The 26,671-nt window shown below is 33.6% G+C and overlaps 1 protein-coding gene across 1 annotated transcript in view; it reads right to left on the bottom strand.

The window, feature by feature from the left end:
• Positions 1-4,768: 4,768 nt before the first annotated feature.
• Positions 4,769-26,671, bottom strand: part of LOC110997136 (protein real-time) — a 28,132-nt gene continuing 6,229 nt past the window's right edge. The window contains exons 2-16 of the mRNA XM_045634816.1: positions 20,070-20,219; positions 19,570-19,701; positions 18,298-18,427; positions 17,420-17,596; positions 11,970-12,085; positions 11,410-11,599; positions 10,786-10,874; positions 10,358-10,616; positions 9,976-10,094; positions 9,076-9,201; positions 8,557-8,698; positions 8,199-8,326; positions 7,594-7,718; positions 6,936-7,096; positions 4,769-6,616 (exon numbers count right to left, since the gene is read on the bottom strand). Of these exons, the coding sequence (XP_045490772.1) occupies positions 7,012-7,096; positions 7,594-7,718; positions 8,199-8,326; positions 8,557-8,698; positions 9,076-9,201; positions 9,976-10,094; positions 10,358-10,616; positions 10,786-10,874; positions 11,410-11,599; positions 11,970-12,085; positions 17,420-17,596; positions 18,298-18,427; positions 19,570-19,701; positions 20,070-20,219 (1,968 nt within the window). The 3' untranslated portion in view covers positions 4,769-6,616; positions 6,936-7,011. The remainder of the gene's footprint in view (positions 6,617-6,935; positions 7,097-7,593; positions 7,719-8,198; positions 8,327-8,556; positions 8,699-9,075; positions 9,202-9,975; positions 10,095-10,357; positions 10,617-10,785; positions 10,875-11,409; positions 11,600-11,969; positions 12,086-17,419; positions 17,597-18,297; positions 18,428-19,569; positions 19,702-20,069; positions 20,220-26,671) is intronic.

Here is a 26,671-nt window from a genome sequence, read left to right as displayed (position 1 = left end):
GTCTGATCTAGGTGAAACATAGTTATATACTGTTTCTCTCAGTATCTTTTTAATATCGTTAAATAGTAAATATTCAATCCGAGAGATTAATATACAAGTAATTGCGGAATGACTATAATATAAATAGCTAATCGAGCCTGTATTTATGCCCAATTAAAGCTATGATTAAATACTCCAAGAAATTACGTTTGTGGTTGTCATTGCATTTAAAAATAAACAGGCGTTTTGTTTTACACGGATAATCACTTTATGGAGAGTACTTGAAAAAATTACAAATTTTCTATATTCAAAAACTTCTTTTGTTTAGTATCGTTATAAACGATTATTATTAATGAATTTTTTAGCTTTAGTGTTAACACATAACAGGTGTGTTAACACCGAAAGACCTAATCTCGAACCTTGAATATTAAAAAGTAATCATACATTGAAATAAAAACCTGTACTAATTATAAAGGCTCACAGCGATTTCACGCTCAGTCTGCTTATCCGACTGCACAGTTTATCAACATTGATAAAGAAACGCAGGTTCTATGTGGGTCGTAACTTAGAACCACACTTGTATTAATACTGTACATGTTGCCGTTCATATTCTTATTGGTTATTTTCAAAAATACCTACCTAGTTATATTTTCAACACACAATTAGTTTTTTTATTTACAACACAAAAATTCTAAAAGTTTTCCCCAGTATTGGTTCCTCTTCCGACAAGAAATAATCAAATATAGCATGTATTGAAAACGTCCATTTTTGCGCTGTAGACAAAGAGAAATTTGTATGGAGGACATTCACAGGAAGCTCACATAAGTATGTGAGCATTATGTGTTTATCAGATTGACAAATGATCATGAAACAGATATAGAAATCTGAAGCGGAACCTAAAAAGGTCGTAGCGCCACTGAGTTTTTTCGTCTTTATTCCATTACTTAAAAAAAAGTTCTTAATAAAACACAATGTAAGTAATGTTAAGGTTTTAATTAATTGTTATTTAAAAAAAAAGATTGAAAATATATCTATAATATTAAATTTTTATATATATTGATTTTGTTGTTTTGCTGTAACATTATAAAAGTAATAGTAGAAAAGTCCTTTACAATTGTTTCTGAAAACACTTGTGCAAACACTATTAGTTTTTCAAGCTAGTTCGAATTGGGTGCGCGAACGCAGCCAACGCGCGACATTTTTTTTGTGCTTTAAGTCTTTAAATGGAATAATGAATATGTTTATTTGTTATCTATAAAATTGCGAGTAAGCAGGAAAAACTAGGACAAGGAATTAACGAAAAACTTATTCGAACCAATAAATAATAGAAGAAATTTTTAGACTTATGATATCTGCCAGTAAAAGCAACAAAGAATGTCGTCTTACTTCTCAATGAAGATGACCATGATGATTCTTAGCATAAAAAGAGTATTAAGAAAAAGCAAATTAATATCTTCACGAATTGAACATCACGACGAGGGATTAGGTGAGTCTGTTTATTTTTTTCATATAGTTAAAGCAGAGTGTAGGACGTGAAGAAAGAAGAAAAAAAGCACTCCAGTATAAGCTAGAAGAAAATATTGTGAGGCCGTCGACCCGAGCGGCTGGACAAACTGTGAAATTAACTAGTTTGTTCGCCCCGGCTCGTGTCGCTTTGTCTCATGAATCGACGCCAGACAATTTTTCTAACACGTGCATATTATGGTGTGAGAAACATATATTTGCAGTTAGATTGCATGAAAGAAGAAGCAACTGCCGCATCCGATACTGCAAGTGATAACAATTGTGTAGAATTTATTAGACATAAGTTTATTTCATGGCAACTATGGCTTAATCTTTTTGGGGATATATATTTACAGGCTTCTTATTGTGAAATTTGTAGGTAAAGAATATACACATATACCTAAGTTTAATTAAAAAAAATCTCAAAGTACTTTTTTCTCGTTTGTGCATTCCCAGCGGTGCTGAAGGTTAGCAAAGAGTCAAAAGTACACTACGCATCTATAGCCATCAAACCTTACGTTTGTAAATTCTTACAGATTTGAATTTCTTTCAAAGTTATGCAGCGTCATATTAAGTCCTATTTATATTTACTTAACAATCATGTATATACAGTTCATTGTATTTTTATAACAGGTGTCTCAAAAGAAAGTATATTTAGCTTTCGCTATGTGAAAATGTTAGAGATAAATTGAATTAAATTTTGTGATAAATTGACCTCCACGCAGTCCTGATTTAACCCCTATGGATTTTTCTTATGGGGTTATCTTAAATGTAAAGTCTACGTCAATAAGCCTTCTCTCGCGCAGTTGAAAAAAAATATCTATAACGAAATGGCAGCCATCACCAGCTGAGCTGACATAAGTAATTTTATTGTTCGATTAAACGAGTGCCGCGAACGCGAGGCTTTACATTTGGACGGTATCACTTATAAAATAAATTCCCAAAATATGTGCTCTTGCACTTTTTGATACACGACTTAATTTTTAATTTAATCGATCAACTAAATATGAACTTTCTTCTAATATAAAAAAAATTGGCAAACGAGCCTATCGGACGCCCAAAAACATATTTTTAATGGGTGCGTTACCGACCTTTTGGTACTGTATATGTAACCCTTTCTAAGATGACAGTTATAAAATCATTAGTTTGTATAACTCTTGGTCAGCTCATGTCATTCTTATCAAAATCATCTTTTCATTCCAAGCAGAAACGTTCTAGATATCAGAACTTCCCATTCTTCCTGTACATACACTAAATATGTATATAGAACACACTCTCTATATATATACGGAATTTTCCAACCCCGTCGAAAGTTAATTAATCATTAGTGTATTTCTCGAATGAGTCGTAAAGCTACCGTGGCATTGATTGTGTTATCGTATGAAGCCTCGACTGCTTCTAGCGCTGTTAACTAGGACACGGTACAGGCCTAACAACCTGAATTGTTTGAATAAACACAACCAAGAAAGAACTAATATACAGTTAGGTATTTAGTTTACTACGACATAGTTTAGAAGAACATACTGGTTATATTAACCAAAATCAAAGGTCCCGGCTGAATTCTATTGTATTAGGTACCTACTTATAACAAAGCCACCGTCTGTATCAACTATCGGTTTTTACAAATAAATATAAGTATGTACATACATAATCCATACCATTAAACCATTGATAATAATATAAGACATAATTAAAGTATCAGAATGCCTAAGAGATTTCATTTTTTCAATCATACATAAATACAAACATAACTAGATTAAGTTTATAAAAAGTTGGAAAAACGTATACTTATCGGAAATTCGTATTAATCTTAAATGCTTAATAAAAGCGACCTACAAAATTAAAAGAAAATTAGCAATTTGCATACGTCGTCAGACGCATATAGCAACAAAATGTCGATAGCAATAAAGTATATAATAAATGGGGATATAAAATTTAAAATTACAATAGATTTACAACCACGGATTGTGTTTGCGAAGTAAAGAACCGTAGCCAACCGCCAGCAGATAAGGCTTTACAGCCCACCTATAAGTTTTGATTGGCAAACGTTTATTGCGAAACTGTTTCTCAAATCTTTATAGTTCTGATAAGCTAACAATTTTACGCCTTGGACATTTGAATTTAAACGAATATTGCAATCGAAACATAATCGTTTTAGTGCCTTTTTATGTTAACAATTACATAAGTCCAAACTGATTATAGAGAGCTAAGGGCTACTATAGCTAAAGCGTTTTGACATTCAAAGTATCAGTCGCATGTAGGGTTTAAGGGCAAACAAAATATGCTAATTAATATATAAACCTTGATTTCCTCTGTCAAACCGAAACTGATGTCTATATGACGATAAGGATTTATCGACTTGGAGTGTTGATTTCGTAACGTTGAACAGTCCTCTTCTTGCGCTAAAAGTGTTACGTATATAAATACGTAACACTTTTTGCGGAAATTTTTAAATTTTATTCATTAGACTGGAGGCAAACGTGTTAATTAGAATAAGGCGCTTACCGCTGCACATGAACACTTGTATCACCAGACGGATTCATTGGCACAATTGTGTTTTAGAGAATGGTATTGATTGGATAATATATATAGGTAAATAAAGAACAACGATGAAAATTTTAATTTTAATAGTCAATAAATTCTACTATGATATAATATTTCCTAATATAACAATTTCATAGATTAGCTCTGTGTACGCAGAAGAGCACACAAAAAAAAACAATTAAGCTGAATAAAACATATAAAACAGTATTTAAAGCGACTTAAAAAACATTAAGCCTAAATAAACTTAATCAATATCATAGATTACAAAAAACTTAGCAATTCCTGTTTTGTAGCCTATTTTTAAGTGTTAGTTTAAACACTGTTTTAACTAAGGTATATAATCTATATATCTCGAAATTAATTAAACGCGTACGGAGGGTAAGCAAGGCATACCCTCCGTACGCGGGGTGGTCTCTCCTGTTCTTATTGGTGTTTTTATTCAGCTTGTGAGGGGTATGTTTGATTGAAATTTCTATGTGAAATTTAAATAATTTTATATAATCCCCCACAGCACTAGTCTTAAAGGTGGGCACGACTTGGTAAAGAATCAAAAATAGTTTTGCTGTTAGCAATTGTAATCTGTAGAAACAACAATAACATATGCTCCACTTCTAGACAGACTTTCAATCGTATACTTGTACTTGTCTTAATAAGATGTATATACATTAACCTTGATTTAGAAGTCGCAAGTACAGATCAGTAGGTACTTTAGTTAAATCAGTGTTATAAGACTAATTAATTGTTTAAGTGTAAGTTAACAAATTCAACTCTTCACTTCTAAAGTTAAACAGGATCATTCACATTCCAAAGCCTATCCCAACTCATCTTCAGCATATTCCTTGAGAAGTTTAAGAGTTCTTGAAATAATTTTTATTTTACTTTTACCCATAAAACCACATTTTACCTAAATATTACGATTTACTTTATTAAAATACATTTTTAGATTAGGTCACAATGGTCTTGTTCATAAATCAAAGCATTCATTTGTTTTGTAAAAAACATATGATATATATATTATGTTTATGAAAAAGACCAATATATTGACATAAATTACTTGCGGCCATTTGCATCTTTTGATATGGAAAACTATTCACTAAATTATTCTACAATGAGTGTTTACTTAGGCCTACGAAGATTAGAATTTGGGTAGAGTAGTTAAACACACACCTATACCTATAATCTTGCCTCGAATCAACAAACAGGAAATATTTTGTCAGCTTGGTACTCCAAGAATACTGCAAATGCGTGTATGGAAACCATATACCTACTCAAAAATGAAAATACAAGTACATTCTACGAATATATAGCATATCATAGACGTGAAAGTATATCGAAAACTTTGTTCTTGAAAAGAATAATTTTGTATCTTTTCTTCCTTATTTTGTTTTTGAAGAAATCTTTGGTCAAATCGAACAATAAAGATTTACATTACGTAATTAGTAATTTTATAAAACCTCCTGTTAGGGTTACCTGACTGAGACATCATCGACACGCCTTCACTTTTCAATGTCTTAAATGGTCTAATTTTTTAGTCTACTGATTATTTATATCGATCTAAATATCTATAGTATTTTTTGAACATTTTTTTGTGGACGAATATCCCATTTAGAATCTAATGTCTATATGAGACGATAATTTCATTTGGATTTTTTATTCTATAATCTAATTCATATACATCTCTGATTTATTTTGAAAAAATATTGACATACAATCCGTATCGGCCGCACTACAACCTCAATTTGAGTTACAACTCTTACGTTCCGGTGCACAGTAAAAGTAAAAAAAGGTTCGTTTTCCCGGCGAAACAATTATGGTTGGAAGCACCACCAGATTCCAGGGTTTAGTGTCTTCAAAGACCACAATTTAAAAACATTGTGTTCCCAGGATTTTTTCTACGTTTACTGAGCCCGTTATCACACGTAACATACAATTGACCGAATCATGAATAGGAAATCCTTATGCCTATTTTTACATAAGTATAGAAAAAAGGAACCACTTGTTTAAATTAATGCTAAGATACTTGCTTTATTCCTTTTACTAATCAATACTTTAAAGGTGCCATAGAAAATGTATTGCCTATTTGCACGCATCGCATCACTCTAACATCTCTTTCCGTCAACTAGTGGTGAAAAGAGACGGATGAGTACCTGTGTTAAACGGTGCAATCATTACTTTCGATCCTCTGAACAGATTTAAGTGCGGAAATAATTTTTGTCTTATACAAGTCTTTATGAAAATATATCAAATTTTCTTTAGAAGGGCGTAATATGTACTTTCATGATAGTATATGCCTTAAAAGTAGTAAAAACTTCAATTCAAATGAATACGATAAAATAACAAAAAAATGACCTAAAACAACAAAATATTCGATAAAAAAATACTTTACAAGTTGACACATGCGTACGATAATTAAGTTTCTTATTTGCTACATATTCTAAACGCGTAATCGATCGAAAATAGACTCTATAGTAAGGTATTACGGTTTACGTTGCGACGAGACGGCTCGGCTGGCTCATAAATATTACTTTATCTAAGCGATAACGGTTTTCAATTCCACATTTTTAAGTTGCAGGTTGGGCGTGAAAAATCACTGCAAATGCAAAAAAAAATCAGCTGTCGAGCCATTCATTATTTCATTAAGAAATGATTAATCAATTTAAACATTCTTTTATGTTTACTTTAATAACTCTAAAAAATTTATTTTCATATTTTGGATAATGATTTTATTAAATCATATATACTTTGATAAGTATAATTCCGACATAAAGACAACTCCGGTTTCTCACTAACTTTCACCATCGCCTTTTGTATATTTTTTATGTTTTATTTCATGATCAGAACCGGGTTACGCAAATGACAAAATTAGCTAAAACTTTAAAATATCTCAAAAGATTTCTCAAGGATTCTACTCTTCGCATAGGACGAAATGGTGATCCGCTCTCCGCTCCGCTGTCCGCTCTAGCGCGGCGGCGCGGGCATCTCGCATCACCGCGACGGGCAAGAGCTGCCCGACTTGTTGCTCAGGCAGGAGAATCCGCTCGTGGCCGATTGGAGGCTCGACATCGAACCTCTGCAATATAGCGTTATGTCAACGGGAATCTAATTACAGATGTTCCAGGTGTCGGCTGGCTTGTGTTGTATTATGATCGAAACTATTCATAAGTCATAAGAATAATTATTATTAAATATTGTTTATTAATTAAGGAGTAGCTACGGATCCAACAATTTGTATAAATAAATGTGAATTGTCCCAAATGTTTATACAAAATTATTATATATATATTTTTTTTTTTTTGCTTAGAGAAAAATTAAACTATGTCAAGATAGTATATAAATAATAATAATAATATATTTATTTATTTTCTCACAAAAACAAAAACATATACAATAATTGTCATTCTTATTTGGATCACTGCTATTGCTTAAATAAAGGCTAATGCAGGTTTTTCATTACTTGTTAATTAAAAAAAATCAGATACATTATTAATAAGTAATTAATTTAACTTTTTTCGGTTAATAATAACCAAAATTTGATTAGTAGAAAGTAAGTAAGGGAGGGGTACTCACTTGTAGTGATGGCTGGCAAGGGTCTCGTGGAAGTACATGAGCTGGGCTGCACGAGAGGAAGTGTCGAGCAGCTCACAGCGCCACTGCAGCAGATAGCTGCCGATTTCGGACATCACGTGGGAGCCCTGATGCCGGTAAATGTTAATGAGGTAAGTGTTTACTTAAATAATTAATAAAGTAAACCACTTGGTTTAATAATCTAATTACAGGACAAAAAATAAAGTGACCCCGTATAATATAACTTAAAATGATACAAACGGTAGCGTTCCAGCACAAAAATCCTAAACCTGTCTAATTTTATTACTTTCTAGGAATTACATTTCGTCGGAGACCGTTTTCATCGAAATATAATATTTATATATTTGTGTAAGAACGATAATTAACACGCAAAAATCTTGACGGTGACGTGGTTTTAACTAGCAAAGGGTTTTGCGTTTTTAAAATTCCAAATTGTAACAGTCAACAACTCCAAATTGTTAAAAAATCTCTTTTGGAAATAGTTTTTCAAATTGTTGATTGCCCATTCTTCTTTATACGAAACAATATTTTGGAAGTGCCATTTTTGTTAGTCTAATTGGAATGAATGATTTTGACTTTGCCGTTACCTGTATGCTCTCCCCGTCGTGGCAAATGAGGGCAGGTTCCACGCGATGGTATTGTTCTCCCTCTCGCCACCCTTGCGCCTCCAACAGAGATTTACCCTCCTCTAAGGCCGTCCCTCCCACGCAGACTGCTGTAATATTTATATTTTAGAACATCTCAACAAAAGGGAATGCAGATTTAAACGTCTATCGTATTTGTGTTCCCCATATTTCCCAGGTGACATTATTTTTTTAATTCCAAATCTCTATAAATAAAAGTAAAAGGGTCATTGTCAATGACACGTTCACTCTGGGTAATCTGACTTTCGATTCCAACATAAATATCAAATCAAATGCAGCCATAATGAAAAAGCATATTTACCAGCAGCGTGATCGGTCTGATCGGGCTGCTCCAGCTCGCAGTCAGTCCGAAATACGGTGAAAGAGATGTCGTGTCGGAGCACGTCGAAGTCCCACGTCAGCACACTCTGAGGGTCCCGATTCACCACTACCACTTCGTGAACCTGCCAAACAGATCTTCACTATTATCTTTCGTCTTACTAAATTATGTCCTGGAGCTGGTCTTTATCAGTTACTGGAAGCTGTAACAGCTCTCAACAAAATAGAAGCAGGTTCCGTTACTCGTGTATTGCAAAAGACATTATACAATGCACATTCTCCTGGAACATGGTGGCTAGAATCACTTGTTAAGGCGTCATATAATATAGTATCGACGGGTATTTAATTTAGAAAACAAATAAATAGATGATTTGATCTGATCTTCAGACGTCTGTCGCATCTGAGCATCCGAATGGAAAAGGAAAGCACACAGATGTGCTCAAAAAATATAGATGGTGTTTAAGACAATTATTTTACTTTTCATTTTGATCTACAATTTTACCTGTCCTTTGGCCAGGCTGACAGATCTGTATATACTATCTTCGGAGAGAGGATCCCCATCTCTTTCAGTGAAGGCGCCGCTCGCGTACAAACTCTTCGGTACTAGCCCGCCCTCGTGGACAAAACTCTAGAAGACCAAAACATTTTTGACAACATATTGATCGCATCTATGTACATTATTTTAGTTATACATGTTTTATTTCGATTACACATAAATCATATACGTAAATAGCGATATTGCTTTGTACTTTGAAAGATTAGTACGTAAACATTTCGTGTTGTTGTGCGATAATTTTAGTGGTCTTAGTGTTAACAGTTAGAAGCAGCTAAGTGACTTTTACGTATTTGTGCCTAAATTTATACTGCGCACTACAATTCTTCAAATTACATAAACGGTAGTCATATAACAATATAATGTGCGGCACATAGGGATAAAAACATGATTAAACATATTTTTATTTCATACCAATATATATATAGTTAGGATAATACAAAAATATTATAAAATAAACAATACAAATAAAACAGTAACATATTAATATGCTGGGAATTCGTTAAAAAATGTAATATATAAAGAAGGAAATCAAAATATTATCTTTATTATAAAACATATTGAACCAATTTGAATCGCACTCCATGTTTAGATCCCAATGTACTGAATTGAACGAATACTGACAATTGACAATACATGACGTCACGTTTATATTGTTGTAGTTCTCACGTGTCGTACGTATTGGTAAAAACGACGAGGCACGAACAATGACGTCTCTACTATGTCCGACTGTTATAAAAAGGCATTATTTATATCATTAGTAAGTACCACATAAAAATAATATGTAAAGTAATATCTTTGTTTCTCCATGTTGAGAAATGAGGAAAAGTTGTGGTTCAAGTAATTTACCTTGCATGGACCCCCGAGGAAGTCTGGGATGTATTCCTTGGGTATATAGTCGAGTAGCCCTCCAGCTTGTAAATAATCCTTGCCACCGTAGAACAAGAACTTGCTGCGGGTGTTTTCATCTAAAAATTTAAAATTTACTATTTCATTTCTGGGGCTTTGTTTATCATTTGCAATGAACGTATCCAAAAAAACATACGTCATTATTAGACCATCTCTGCCAGCTCAATGGCCTTTCATCTTATCTGAATTTTAGGTGCTTAATATAAAATTTTATATCTAGATTTACCAGATGCGAAACCACTTTCACTACACGTATTTTGTCATAATTGAGTGTCCAAGGCTAAATAACGCAATAACCTATGTTTTTATTGCAAATACTTACCGATAAACGTGCTCACAATAGTCCACAATATCGGGAAGACTCTAGGAGCTCTGACGATGAGGACTCTGCCCATGGTTTCGGGATAGTTGGCTTCCACGATCTGGATAATTCGTAGCAGAGCCCTGACGCCTGGTCTCCATAGATGCCTCATGTTCAAACCGTCAAGGTCTACCAGGAGGCACCAGGAATGGACAGCGTGCTCTGACGATCGAGTTGCTTCTTCTAGTAATTTCAAGCCTTCTTCACATACGTGAAGAGTCTGAAAAGTCAAAATACTAGAAATAATATACTGTAACAGAATTAAATAGTCTTAGATATTCATGAACAAAATAACATTTTTATGAAACGATATTATTTCTTTGCCACTTTTTTCGCGCACTTTTTCTTTTAGTGACAAGTTTATCAAAACAATATAAAGCTCAACATACCAACTTAAGAAGGCCATCCTCTCCAATTGACTTGAGCAGCCCCTTTACATCCATCTGCCCCAGACGAAGCACGTATAGGGGTCGGCCGTCTGTATTATTTAATACGTACCATTCAGATTTTTATTAAATAATATTGTATTACTGTTATTACGAGAGTTTTAAGGTCACCGGATAGAATGATAGGCGTAAACAGTGAATTCTTAGATACAGCATGTTCGCCGCATGTGTAAGGGCGTGATAAATTTACTAAATTTCTAAGATTTTCAATATGTGAAATAGTAGGGATTAAAGATTTTCTACCGATCTTTTTTATATGAAAATATTTCTTTTTTATGTATTGAAAAGATCCCCCAGAAAGAGGCCTAAGTTAAGTATATTTTAAAGCCAACAATATTAATTGATGGTGCACATCACCAACTATCAGGCTATACTTCTAGAACAGGGAGCCAACGGGCACGTCTCACGATGTTAAGTGATACCGCCATCCATGGACTCTCTCAATGCCATGTAGTTCGCGAGTGCGTTGGTGGCCTTTTAAGAATTGGTATGTTTTTTCTTATATTATCCTGGGTCGACTTGGTTGGGAAAAACCTTTTTCGTTGAATATTTTATTCTGAAACAAACCTTTATCGTGATGGTGCCAGCCCCCAGGGAAATACTGTTTGACGACATCAGGAGTCTCGTACTCCGACAGGATCTTGTCCACTTGGTGTTTCTTTCGCCAGAGGAGAGACTGGGAGAGCATCTCTCTCGCTTTTTCCACGTTGAAATCTCTCGCGCGGAGGAAACGAAGAAGTGTAGTATCGCTTGGAACCTGAAATCAAACACACACAGTATTAAAAGTCAACCGTGATTTTTTGGTTCTCATCCTTAATTTACGGCATAGTGTTACATTACATTTTACAATAAAACATAGTAGATTGTTTCCAAAAATTTTAAATCACTTAAATAAGTTAATAGTTGACACAGTTTGGGTTTTGTCCGTGTCTGATAATCCTGACATTTTTTTTTAAATTATTATAATCAACGTGGCGCATTCACAAAAGTTTAGTAGGTTTTATACTACTACTTACTACTAAGTACTAGTACTAGCTACTTAATTAAATAATGTTTCACCGAAAATGTCTTCAGGTCAATTTACAAATAGAAAAATCATAATTGACGAACTTTAAGGAAAATAATACTTTGCCCTTCTGCAGATCAGCTATCCACTTTCTTAGCTGCATCAGCCTGGATTCCTGGATCGGAGTCAGCTCGCCCAGGTATCGCTTAATATACTCACTGTCCAGCGAGTATTGGTCTGAAATCAAACATTTTTACACGTAAGTATTAATGAAAGAAATCTAAGATACGTATTTAATAACAACATAAGCTACTATTACAGATTACAACAATGCGGTATTAAAAAAACAAGACAACATTAAATAGATTAAAATATTAACAAAAAGACTAATTATTTTTTACAGAATAGGAACTGACATGAAGCAGACCTTCTCTGAGTTCACTCAACTCAACGGACACTTGAAAACGTCCTTAAATGTACGAATCGTAGCGGCGGTTGATGTCGTCTCTAACGTAACCTGACCTAAGCACTGGAGCACTGCACTATTTAAATAATCTACAAAACTAACAGGTGTAGGTACTACAATACTATAACTAACTATTATTTCTATTTTGGATAAATTCGCATGTTTGTAATTACTATTTCTGTATGTACGATTTGTTTTTGTAGTACACAATGTATGAGTAAATGGAGGAAAATACATAACTAGAAAACAAGATAGCTTTACAAACTTTTTCAATTTAATCCATTACAATCTGCATTCCGCCCACAACTCGTTGAACTTGGAACTAATTTCAAGTTCGCTGTATTAGCAAAAGGGTTGCCATATGCATCCTCCAGGGTTGTTTTTTATACATTAAAGTGCCGTAATATTAAAATTACGACAAAATAACTTTATTTTTGTGAATATCAAAAGTTTGCATATAAAATCTATCTACATCACTTTTGTTATCTAATACAAGTTTGTTCGGACATCCAATATCGTTGGTTATTCCAGTATCAATAGAAACTATGCTTCGATAAAAGTTTCTTTAGGATTTCATTAGCAGACGATATTAAGTGAATAGAAGACACAACTTGGACAAGAGCTAACCTTAGAAAAGCAAGCAGTTGGAAGAGGCCTATGTGGGCCTATACAGGACACGTTAACCACCTAACCGGCTTATGTATTAAGTTAAATTATGTAACGAATGTTTATATATATTAAAATAGGTGTCAGCTAATCAATAAAGGCTTACATAAAATTTTCAACACGTTAAAAATTATAGATAACAGATTGTTGACAACCCTAAAACCCATCTAGTGCTGTTTCGAGGCCAATGCGACACTTTAGCTACGGAAATCCTTTAAGTGCGGCACTAAAATTGTCGGAAAAATTCAGCAAAACGATCTCTTCAGAAAAAAGTATATACTGTAAATGAGAAGAATCGTCATTTCTCAGACAGAATACAATTTAAAGATTTATGCTTCTGTGTCTGAAACAGACATACTTTTTTAACAATATTTTTCCTCTTTCGAGAATGTGTATAATGTACTTCTACTGATAACTTTTTCATTATTTTTGGCAGAGCTAATATACTGACAACAAAACCTGTGGGCGTACACCGCCTACGCACATCTTTCCCTTCATTGTAAGATATTTAAGCTGGGATTTTCGTTTAATATATACGATATAACGGCCATGAAAAACCATTGTGTTACTTATACGAACGCCCCATATTTTATCCATATCACTTAACTAAGATGTAAAAACAAAAATACAAAAAAGAAAATAAACCATATATTACACTTATCTAGTCTTGTCTGCTCTGCCGCGTAAATATGAATGAAAGAGGGGACGACAGAATATACGCTATAATCATTGCAAACACCAGCACTAGAACTAGGCTGTCCCACCTAGACACGCCATCTGTGACGCCAGATGACCCACAGGCACAGGGCGGCAACTGACACACATCTTGCGCGTTTTCCTCGCTCAAGTTAGGCGTAGACAAAGCTACCCGGCTAATTTTCTCCTCGCAGGCGTTCAGGCAACTTTCATTTGTTTTGTCAGTATAGCTAGAGGTAGAAGTCGTTTTATCCAAACACTTGTGTTTACTTTTGCGTTTCAATAGCAATTTCAGTGCGTGGCTCGATTTCTTCTCGGCGGAGGGCGTATCTTTTGGAAGCGATTTGCTACGGGCCCTTAAAAGTCTATGTGATGATTTTGCGAGTCCCAAACTACTCCGCATCCCGGAAGGACCTGGGAAGGAAAGGGAGGATTGAGGGATACTGGTCATTTGGAATGGTTAAAGGAAAAAAAATAGTTAGTCATAAAGACCATTGAGAGGCCATTTAATTACACGTAGATGAGAAGTACGGGCAAAAAGCTGGTTGCTTTTCTGCCACGTTTACGTGAATTTAAATGATCTGCGGATTAATTATACTATCAAAAATAACCGACCGTTAATGATCTAAAGTGATAACAGAAACTAAAGGATGAATTTCTCACTAACAGCTTGTCAAGTTGGTGATATCTGACACGAATCCAATTAGCGTCACCAAGAGCAGTGGTGTTATGACAGGCGCAAACAAATTACGCGGCTGGAGAGGAGAAAAGTTGTTTGTCCTTTAGATTAAAAACGACTATAATTATACAAAACGCGATGAATAATTATTACGAGGGCAACATTCATATAAGTTAAACCAGTTTAAAGAAACCACATTTTCTTATATCCAAAACATTAATTAAATTGGCAATACCCGAAGTTTTATTCTTAACAATCTTAAAAGTGAGTGACGATGATTCAGATGTTACACTTAGCGCTGAAACTATTCCAACCAGCACTTCTCGACTCTAAATATTACCAATAATTATTAGTCTACTAGGAAGACATGAAACATCGGGGTAATAGTTACTAAGTAAACTAAACCTTAAATACTGAATGCTGAGTTAAGATGAAAGTTTTCAGCCTTTTTTAAATTCAAGCTTTTACGTAAGCTGCAGGGCTATGTAAATTGAAGCTCAAACAATATTAAACCGTTTGTTCTTTGATGAAATACGAGTTTGGGATAGCGTTAGCCCCGTTGAATTATTTCAAACGCACAGGACGGTTTGTTTACCATAATGTCATTTCGCGTGACCCACTCTGCCAACATTTACATGCATAATTCATATCAAGATATATATCCAGACTGTATCACGTAAATATTATACGAATCCAGGTATTATTCAAGCTTTACGATAATAAATCACAAAGAGTGCCAAACGCAATAAATTAAAACCCGAATTATCCTTATCAAACATGAAAATATTTCCAATACGATTAGTCAGTCATACACGCCGTTCAGAAATGATCGTGCTAGTAATATCCGTGTTTTGGTCCACCATAGCCTCTCTAGTGTTCTTGCTGACGTGGAACCTCATCCCCCAATGGCGTAATCTTCACAACTACATCAGTGGCCATCAAATCGTGACGGGAACATTGCATTTATACTCTATCTTGATAAACAGCCTATTTTTCGGTGGGCAAAACAACATATCCATAGCAATCAACCAATATTTGTTCATGACCACTCTTAGTTGGTCTCTGTGTGCATCACTGTTCGCTTATTTGAAGCTGGTTCTTGTATTTATACAAACGATACCATATGAAAAGACAAAAGCTACTGCCTTCGCTTATGGCGCCATGATTACCATTAAAACATTGACCAATGTCATCATACCGATAGTGATACCTTTGGACACCATTCTTCTTAGGATGCTACCGGTAATGTTAAGTATCTATACGATTTTAAGTGTGAATTTTATGTTGTTCGCCTGCATTGCTAGACATGTCGTCAAGTCCTGCAATCTTGCAAGCAGGGCTCGAGGGAAAAGGATAGCGTCTTTAGTGTGCGTGGCAATCTTGTGCGATTTCATAACTTTGATCTATTTGTCTTCCATTGCAATAAACGTTAATCTACTACATGTCCTAAAATCAATATTCTACTTAAGATTAATACCACAAGCGATTGTAGTACTGTTCAACCAGAATTCTAGACAACTTTGGAAATTATACTTTCGTATGAGACGGTATAGGAATATCGATCTTGGAATGGAATTAGTATCGCAACGAGCACAACTTTAATTGTAATATATTTCAAATAAAATGAATGCGATTCAGAAATGTGTTTTAATTTCATTGATTAACACACTAATTATTTTTATCACACGGGTATGTTAAATTAATTATTTTATACTTTTCGCTTAGTCAGTGCCGTTTTTCAGTTCAGGTGACGTGCTGTCTCTTTCCAAAATGGCGGAGTTTGCACTAATACAGTGCTCATCAGATAATTAAGGGAACCTTGCATATGTATCCTATATTGATAGAGGCTTTTAGTGTTAATATAATTTTCATTTATATTAATCAGTATTAGTTCATGGCGACTTTGCTGTTATGTTGGCCTACAACTATTCGTATATTTAAAATTAGTTCTAGTGCATAAACAGAAGATTAAAATGTTATTTGTGAGGATTTCCAAATCAGTTGGACAGTGATACACTGCGAGAAGCGGCTAACGGATAGAAACTTTAGTGGGTGGATACATATTTATATGTCGTAACAAAGATCCTTATCTTTCACATAATAAAATATACAATACAATAAAATATAGAGAAATTTACTTATTCCGGCACCACATACGAGTGTTGTATTATTTAATCAAAATACTAGACAACTTTGAAAAATATACATATACTTAATTAGAATAATATAATTCGTATAAGTCGGCTGGAATTCGGACTAACCCGCATGTAACTAGACAAAAAGTTATCTGTAAAGGCATTTAGGAGATTTCACGCTTTGAAAATGGTTACAATATTAATAAGTTAATCTCGCAATATACTACTTCAGTGGTGGGAATGATATGCAATCTGTCTAAATGGGTGTCTAATTTCTCGTAAACCACGTGACTAGAGCGCTCGGCTGACGAGTCTATATATATAGTTAAAGTAGAAACTAGAATATGTGTAGTATATGGAACAAAACAAAGCAATTAAAACATACGTGAGCTGTGATCAGGGCAATATTAAAAAAATATAGTAGAGTTACATTGAAATAAAAACAAATAAATGATTTAAATGGGATAAGTCATCATGGTCATTTAAAAAAACCAACTTTTCGCTTTTTGCTATTGTGTCATGTCCTGCCTTAAAATATGTAAAGCACTCGCGGTCAAAGTTATAATCCCTCATCAAGTGGGTAAATATTAAATAATTCATGTGTACCTTTGTTTTACGGTCATAAAATGCAAATAAAAGCGACCTATCATAATGTTAATGCCGCCCGGCATTCAGGGACATTTTCAACATAATTAGGTTCTTCTTAAATTATTAATTAGCCTCTGACTTTGACTGTCGCTATGAGCCCTTAATAACTTTTTATTCTTTAGTTAATTATTGTATATACATTATATAATCGTATTTTGTTATAGCCGACATCATAAGGTAATCTACTTCTGTCGGAAGACATATTTATGCGCACCTACAAAAAAGTATGTATTTCCATAAATACGCAAATATAGTAAATTTCCCGTAACAGGTAAACGTACCTGGTAAAGAATGTTTCTTGGTTTCAGCAGCGGGACGCGGGGATAATGGCTCCGTGTCACGGGACACCACGCGACGCAGCTCGCGGTTGAGGGAGGGGTTAGATGATGTCCAGGGTTTCAGGTCCTTGACGCCTTCCTCGTACACTTTTTTCATGAACTCCTCAATTAACTCCTTCCCTGAGATATAGTCCATTATAGTAAATAACTATGTTTTATCGAAATACAATATCAATCGCCCCGATATCTTGAAACTGTCCTTTCAATAGCTCTCGCCCTCATTATTTCTAGGAGCTGTAGCGAACCAGTATAATAAAGGGGCTACAAAGTCAAAATAACTTTTTTCATGTCGGTAACCAAGTACCACTTATAAATGTCAACAGAAATTATCTTAAATAGATTCTTAGTTTACATTTACTATCAGTTCGCAAGTCAATGGCGTATACCGGGCAAGAAGAACTGGCAAGAAACTATCTCTCGCTCTCGAACTCTGCGAATATTTTTAATATAACTTTAATTCTCGCGGGTAAAATTCCCTTGCTAAGGCAAAGTAAATATGACTTCTATATACTTATAATAAATAAAAATAAATCAGTGGCCCTACAACTTTTTCTGGTCTGGACCTCAGAGTTCTGTATCTGTTTCATAATGATTGGTCAATCTAATAGGCAAGTACGTTATCAGCCGCATGGCACTGACAGTTTCAGGTTGTAGTTGACGGTTTCCTCACGATGTATTTCTTCACCGTTCGAGCGAATGTTAAATGCGCACATAGAAAGAAAGTCCATGGGGGCACAGGCGGGGATCGAACCTACGATATCAGGGGTGAGAGTTGCACTTGTCACTAGACTAACCCTACTCTCACTGACTCCTATGTATACCTTTTGCAATGTTTGAGGCGTACTGTTTCATGGCTATCTTCTCCACGGTGCTCTCCAGGCCGAAGAAATTCTTCACATCGAGCAGCGCACTCTGCTCGAAACAGGTCCAGTTCGTGTTCTCGGGATGAACCTATATATAACAATTTAATTATGTTATTAGTATTTACAAAATAGTTAGAACGATATGTTCTTCTCTGTAATTAATAAGTTAAAATGAATTATACAACTTAGCGAAGGTAGACTGTTCTTATTGTCATTGAATTTTTCTTGTATCGTTTGGTCAAGGGCGCTGCAACCTTGTATACACTTTGATAAAGAACATTTATTTTTATTTAGAAATTTCGATAATAATATTCTACTGCTTGCAAATTATACATAATTAAAGGTATAAGGCAATGCGGTTTCCTCGAGATATTTTGACACATAGGAAGAAAGTCCATGGGTACAGCCGGGGATCGAACCTACGACCTAAGCGATGAGAGCCACACGATGAATCCACTAAGCCAATACTACTTACCTAGGTAACATAGTTGTGAGAATATAAACACAAAAGTAGATTATGTAATGTTCTTGTGTAAATGCTTGATTGAGACTCGTCTCACCGAAAAAACAAATAAATCATTGGATCAATTAACGACATCTTAATGAATCCATCAAAATGCCTGCAAACACGTAATAGCGACCAGCATAATCGTTTCTTCTCAATTGTTCTTGACATACATTTATGACGGAAGTATATTGCATTATCAATTGCTCAAATATATCACACTACATACATTAAAAGTTATTTGATTTTATAATAGTAATAACTATGTTTTGTGTATGTTAATGTGGTTGAGATTATTTACATTTTCTTATCAAAATTAATAATTCGGCATTTTAGAATTACAAAAAGGAATACACATTTTTATTGTGACGTAGTCGTATAAAAATAAAATATAGTAATCTGTGGCGCCAACCTTTTTAGGCCTGGGCCTCAGATTTCCATATACACACGCCGTCTACTTTGTGTGCCTCTCATGCAAGGTTTCCTTATGATGCTTTTCTTCACGGTTCGCCAAACGATTAATGCGCATTTAGAAAGAGTCCGTTGCACAGCCAGTGTCGAACCTATGACCTCATAGAGTCGCACGCTGAAGCTAACACTACTATATCGTTATATACACCTGACTATATAAGTTACTTTTATATAAGACAAAAGTTAATCAAAAATAGGATATTGTTTTTAAACTATTAATATAACTTAATAATATAATATAATAAAAGGCTTACATAGTAACGACATTTCTCGACAACAGACACCCTCGATGCAAAGGTCTCATTTGTGGCTTCGATCTCCAGAACACGACCCTTGAGGTCCAGATGGTTCTTCTGGATGAAGTATACGAAGTCCACACCTATCATCTGCAAAAAGCCGGAACATACAGAATGGCGCTGGTATTGTATATATTATATGTAGACGTAACAAGTAATCTGTATAAGTACTGGGCCAATAAAAAAATATTTCATCGGTAGGAAGTTTCATTATCCTTGAGTAACAATAATGACGTACTTAATTGTAATTATTGTGCTGGCTCAACGACATGAATAACTAAGATGTATTGTAAAGAATAATTTTATCAAAAGTCAAAAATCATTTATTCATGTAGGTATCACAATGTACACTTATGAACGTCAAAAAAAGAAATATACATTAAATGCTTCTAATTTTTTCATTTACTTTAGTTCTCAAATCTCATATCGTGTTACATCTTATCGAGACACTCAGTTACCTTTTTCAGAATATAAGGTGCTTCTACGTTAAGCTGACAGCGTCTGGTAGTGTGACGCTGCGCATCATCAGCCGTCCAGCTATCATCTGTGATGACGCACTCCAAGACCACTGGTATCTGAGGACAGTTCGGAAACCGTCTTTCGTATGCCTGTAAACAAAGGATTTTTGTAATTCAAGACATTCATGATACCTTCATTAATTAATAATAATAATAATAATATTTATTTATTTCTCACAAAAACTTACAAAACTTCATAACATGATATCTTACAGTAAAGTATCTGAATAATTGTCATTCTTCTTTGGAGTAATTGTAATTAAATGTACAAGTTATTTTTTGTGCCTTCGCATTATTCTATTAATTATTCTACCTTTATATTAAATATTTATTATAATGATCAATTAATCTTAGAACTTATAATTAAGAATTTAATGTGAATTTGTGCTTTGTTATATTTTTTGTATAAATAGATAAAAATGTGATTTATGTTTGTATTCCGTTTTTGACTTATGTGTATAATGTAAATGTTTAAATATTGTTTAATGAGTAGCTGTAGGAATACTTCAATAAAATAAAATATAATATTTAAAACGAATCGTCTATTGCCATGTTGTAAAGTCTACTACAGAATGAAGAATTATAAAAAAGACACTCTTATTTCTATGTTCAAGTAATAATCAAATAATTATTACATTTCAAACATTCCAATTCTGGGATTAACCATCAATTTCACTACACAAGTATTTGCGTCGTCAACAAAGTAGAAAACATCGATCGACTACATCCGCTGCTTTTAATTGCCTCGATGTGCCCTTGCCTGTACAGCAAATGATCTTCATTAAAAATCGAAACTTTATTGAACCTCGCACATTATTTTTCGCCTTAAATATTGCACTCGTAAGATTACAATTTCAGCTTAAAGAGCCCCATGCAATCATTAGTTAGATAGTTTAATTAAACATTTAGAAGAAACTGTATGTTTGTCGCAATGCCAAGGCCCGAGCACGGAGCAACCTTTGCACAACTTCGGCCTGTATGGCAGTCACGGATGTTGACGCGTGGAGTCAAGATTAAAATATTCGGATCCAATGTCAAGTCTGTGCTGCTCTATGGATGTGAAACGTGGAAGGTCACCAAAGCAACTTGCACCGAATCCACGTCTTCGTCTACCGCTGTCTAGGACATGATGGCGTAGTTTTGCTCTTTCGCGAATTTTGTAAACGTTTTTGAAATTCAGAAGCATGCCTTAAGTCTATCTAAATTGAAGAAATAAATTTTGATTTTATTTACATAACTAAATTCCCAATATGTCATTACATATTGGGAATTTGAACACGCAACCTAACATAGTATCCTTTAATTCTAATAAAATGTATCCTTAAATAGAATTCGTACCACTAAATGTCTACCATGTACAGCATTCAGCCTTCGTTTGATAGTTTTCCGGTGACGCGTCTCAACTAAAAGACGGCATTGAATGGCTGATTCGTTCTTTTGTCCACCCCCTTCATTCCCAGCACTATTCAATAGGACACGCGTCTATTACTTTATTCGAATGATTTATGCTTCAAAAGGGACGCGCTTGAGATCTAATATTAGATGTAACAGTAATATTAAGAATTTGTTTTGTTTTATAGACAATAGGACAAAGACAAAGGAATCTAATTCCAATAGGAGGTATCTTACGAGGGATTTTATTTCAAAAATCTCTAGGATAACATAATAACAAATAATTGTGTTTGTGATAATAAACTTATACATTCCGGCTAGAACAAGATAAGCAATGCAACGCGGCACTCTATACAATTATTTAAAAATGTTGAAATTATAATTTCCATTTACTAAACCTAAATTATTACACAACATCAAAATTGGCCTTCACAATTACCAATTGAGGCTTAGTGGAATGTCCTCGACTTAAAATTAATTAAATAAGTTATAAATTGAAACGTCTGAGAACGTCCTTTAGTGAGAAAGTAGATTTCTCCTTCACGACGAAATATTAAATTGTAATGCTTTCAGAAATAAATTGAGGAAATACGTAGTTAGGACCCGTGTTAATTTAAATCACTGTATCTCCATCGTCATTACATAAAGAACCTATTTATATATATCGTGCAATATTTTACAGCATATAATATTTCTTTCTTATATATTATATTTTTATTGTTTAAAAGGCATTTATTAAATATTATATCGATAGAGCAAATTCTGAAACACTAATGTACCACCGTATGACAGTATACCGCTGTGACAAAAAACCTTAAAAAATTGGGGAAAGCCGAAATAAATTGCGTACATTAGTTTTTTTGAGTATATCACGAATATACTGGGAAAAAGAAGTGATGGAGAACTTGTTTAAATCATATAAAAGTTAAATATGCAGTAACTTTTCTATTTTGTATTGTTGAGGCAGCGTTCGTATGAAACGTTTTGGTTCCACTGTTATCTTTTCGACTACAGAGACCCCCTACGACCTCACGATCATTACTTCTTTAAAATATTAGGATAATGTAAAAATCAAAAACAGCGTTCGTTTGTATCACTTTAACACAAAGTACTTAAATCAAAAAAGCAACAAACGAATATATTTATTATATGTAATACATGTACATACATATGTGAAGTGTCCTAAATAAATAATAAGACGTGGGAGCAAACAGTAACAAATTGAATCAGTGTGATGTCGAGCGGCATCGAGGTGTTGATCGAGCGGAATAATTTAATATTGAATACCTGATATTGAACTAACACTCATCTCCACGTCTGTACCTATCGAAAGCTGGATAAAGATATAAGAGCCTTTTTCTTGCCATTGTTCGCACAAATGTACCTTTTTATCAACGATTCTAAATCCTTGACCTTGACACAGATCCATCTTCAAATAACAATTTAAAAGAGAATTCTAGAATAATGGTAATGACAATTCTACGAAATCTGCATGTTTTTAATCAACGTGTGTCAGATACCAAAGGATATTCTATACGAGTAAAATTATTCATCACAAATTGTAATCTATGAACACAACTATTAATTAAAAATAATATCTGATGAAACATAGCTAACCATATTAAAGGAATTTTGCAAGACCCTGTCGGCGGCCTTCTCCGTCGGAAATGAAACTGATGTTACGACACACGACGAGGAATCAATAAACTTTATATTATATACTTATATTAAACCTATAGGTTGTAAAAATATTTGGACGAAAGAACTATTCTATTTTTAATATTATAAATTTTGTAGATCAAGACTGCAAATATTTTTGAGTGTTTTCAGAATCATAAAGTTTCGATCCCACGACAGACAATTGTGTATCTTTATATTTGAATTCAGTTAAAAATGATATTTTTTAAAGATGATGCGTCAAAAATCCGTGTGAAATTTTGTCTGCTGTTTTTGATAATATATTTTGCTGGAGAGGAAAGGCGTTATAGAACGTTCATATAATTATAATGGATAAGTACCTTTGAAGTCCAGAAACACTACATAAAACATTCCCTAGAGACTGAGACTGTTAATATAATATTGTTTATACAATAAACATGCTAAACATGCGAACAGGAATAACCAGATTCCGTGCGAAGAGCTTCGACTGTTCGACCTTGGCACTGCTGTACTCCAAATTAAACCGACTAGATAAACAAATACTATGGAGTAGACGAATTCCCGTATATTCTATTCCTGGTATCTTCTATGATATTTACATTAAAAATATCTGAATTCGTAAAAAGTCTTATGAGTCATATATAATGTATACCATACCTAAACTTTTGTTTGTTATTAAAATAAATTTCCTATCGTAAACTTTAGATTTTACGTACTTAGTTATAAAAAAAATAGGTTTTTACTTTTTAACAATGGAACATTTATCAATTAATCAAACAAAACCCTATTATATCAAAAATTATAAGGCATTGTAATGTTGATTTATTTAATAATTATATTCAGTCGTTTCGCGTACGTGATCGTGATTGCTTATCAAAAGGTTTTCTTTGCTTATCGTAAATCACAGTACACTCAATTATGAGGATTTCAGCACAGTGCTAATTCATTGGCATTGAAACGCCCTCTATACGTCAGAACCGAAATTATCAGCAGGAAAACGTGTTCGTACAAATTGTTTATAGTTAATTATTTCTGCAAGGAAAATAAAGCAAAGTAATTATGACAACCGGTTAGGCAAGCGATTGTTTAATCCGACATGTCATACTTAATGCTAAGTATCGACTCTGCAACTTATTAATAGTAGATTATCTATTGTACATATGAAAGAATAAAAACAAAGTGCTTTGAAACGGGATTACACAGGAAAAAAATACAATCTTTGGAAAACATAAATCCGGCATTATCGCATAATCTCTGCCAGGGATAAAGTAAACCAGTTTTATTAGTAATAGTTAAGGTGAAACTATAACAATAAAATGAGTAATAAATCGTCGACATTCGGAGCAATAGAAAAGGCAAAGGCCTTGTTCCTCGTACTGCAAGTACAGCACTGCCTTAAACATTTTAACTACCGACCATTCACAATAGCGTATTTAGATCACTCTCCGTAGTGAAAGTTGTCTGTGGTTCAGAATGATTGTCGTCTGATTTCGCTACGTGGTTTTTATATTAAAAACAAATACGCCCTCTTTTCTCTACTTTTCTCTACTACACGTAAACATCGAATCATCATTAGTAATATGCAAAAGTCTGTGACCGATCAAAGATTAGTGATTCTGTGCCCTGCCTTTTATAAAACTATTTTCTTTCCTAAATATAGAATACGGTTTCCACTAATTTCGGATTTATTATCAACCTCAAAGACCAAAATTCAATTGGATTAACAAACATAATCAAGACTTATGTTGGTGAGGTTTCCTAATTTTTCCGGGGCTTCTATACAGAAGGTCAATGACCTTCAAAGTGGATTAGGCTGGTGACGTCACTAATTCCCACGCGTCTATAAATAACATGAGCCTGGAACAAACATGCATACAGGAGTAAATTCTGACGTCAAACAAACGTTTATAGGTATTTAAAAATACCCTTCTGTATTTGAAATCTTAGTTAGATGACTATGTTATTCGTTAGAATAATGAAATATTCATTATATCTATATAAGTAATATTGATATAAATATCTGATTAATATCTATAAAAGACATTATACAAAATTAATACATAGTTTATTAAACATTGATTAATAAGTCATCAGGACAAAGGCTAGTACAGGTTCAATTTTCGTTGCGAGCTTAATTTTTCAATTACACTTTCATATTCATATACAGAAGGTCATAATTAAAAAATGCATACGTTTTAATAACCTCACCTGCCTTTTCAATCCCCACGCAAAAGGTTAAGTACCATCTTAGACTAAGAAGGATTACGCGCGTGTTTTCTGAAAGTCCTTTAAATTTCTTGAAGCGGATAAAATGTCTCTTCAGGTGTAGATTAGGTACGTTGCGGAATTTATTATTTATAAACTTAATACTAATTAGTAATATCCCAAAGAAGCCAGTAACTAAAAGACTTAACTAAGACTAGGACCTATCCGCTGCCATAATCCAAAAAAGTACATTGTTTCTTTCCATTTTTTGTCATCATTTCTTGAAGTAAATGGAAAAAAATATATGGTGGAGTTGAGTAGTTTATGTATCCATTTTGCAAGATCGATACACCACTTAAATAATTTCGCTCCATAGAAAAAAAAACAATCAAAGGCAATTTTTGACAGATTAAATTCAATTTATATTTAACATGATTTTGAAATTTACACGATATATTTTATCGAAATATAATTAATCCAATTCAGAAAAAAAAAGATACATTTTCATAAATTTATTGCTTAATTAAGTGCTCAAAAATGAATATTTGCACCTTTTCGTATATATTTTGTATTCCTTATTTGCCTATATCTAAAGTAATATTAGTTTTTTTTTATGTCAGCTGTAGATTTAAGAAAATAATAAAACAATCATACACAACAATTACAAAAAAAATTAAGTCAGATTTGCACATTTTCAGACGATTGTTTTCGTAAATATGTTTACGTAACAGACCTATATGTCTAACCAAGACTATGTTTTTACAGGTATACTTTTATTAATATTTTTTTCCTTGTAGCAATTACGAAAATTAAGTACATCCAGCTATTTGCTATTCAAGAATACATATAATAACTCACGTTATCGATAAAAAATAAAATAATAAACAGTCCATTATAAAAATGTACATCCGGTAGGTCTGAGAACAGGGCGTAAACTTATTTTAAAACGTGATAAGATGCTTTTTTGCAAATTTTTTTAAAGAATTTGACATTTAAAAACTTGTATTCGCCATTCTACCAGAAATCCCTGCTTTTAATAACGATATTGGAACAGTACTAACCAGCCGGATCAGCGGTATCAATCTAAATCCAGCAACATTGTTCAGCTCACGAGTATTACAAGATTTAATCGGTCGATTAAGGTTCACATGAAAAGTTAATTGAATGGTTTCGCGTGTTCCCTTTCAATTACGATAAGCTTAAACAATTTGAACTTTGACATTCACAATTACCTTACACTACTATACCACAGCTGTTTTTGTTTGTGAACATATAACTATATTACA

The sequence above is a fragment of the Pieris rapae genome, chromosome 4 (assembly GCF_905147795.1).
Source record: "Pieris rapae chromosome 4, ilPieRapa1.1, whole genome shotgun sequence".
In the NCBI taxonomy this organism is placed as follows: domain Eukaryota; kingdom Metazoa; phylum Arthropoda; class Insecta; order Lepidoptera; family Pieridae; genus Pieris; species Pieris rapae.
The sequence above is the reverse complement of the archived record's forward strand: the minus strand, read 5'-3'. Positions and strand labels throughout refer to the sequence as shown.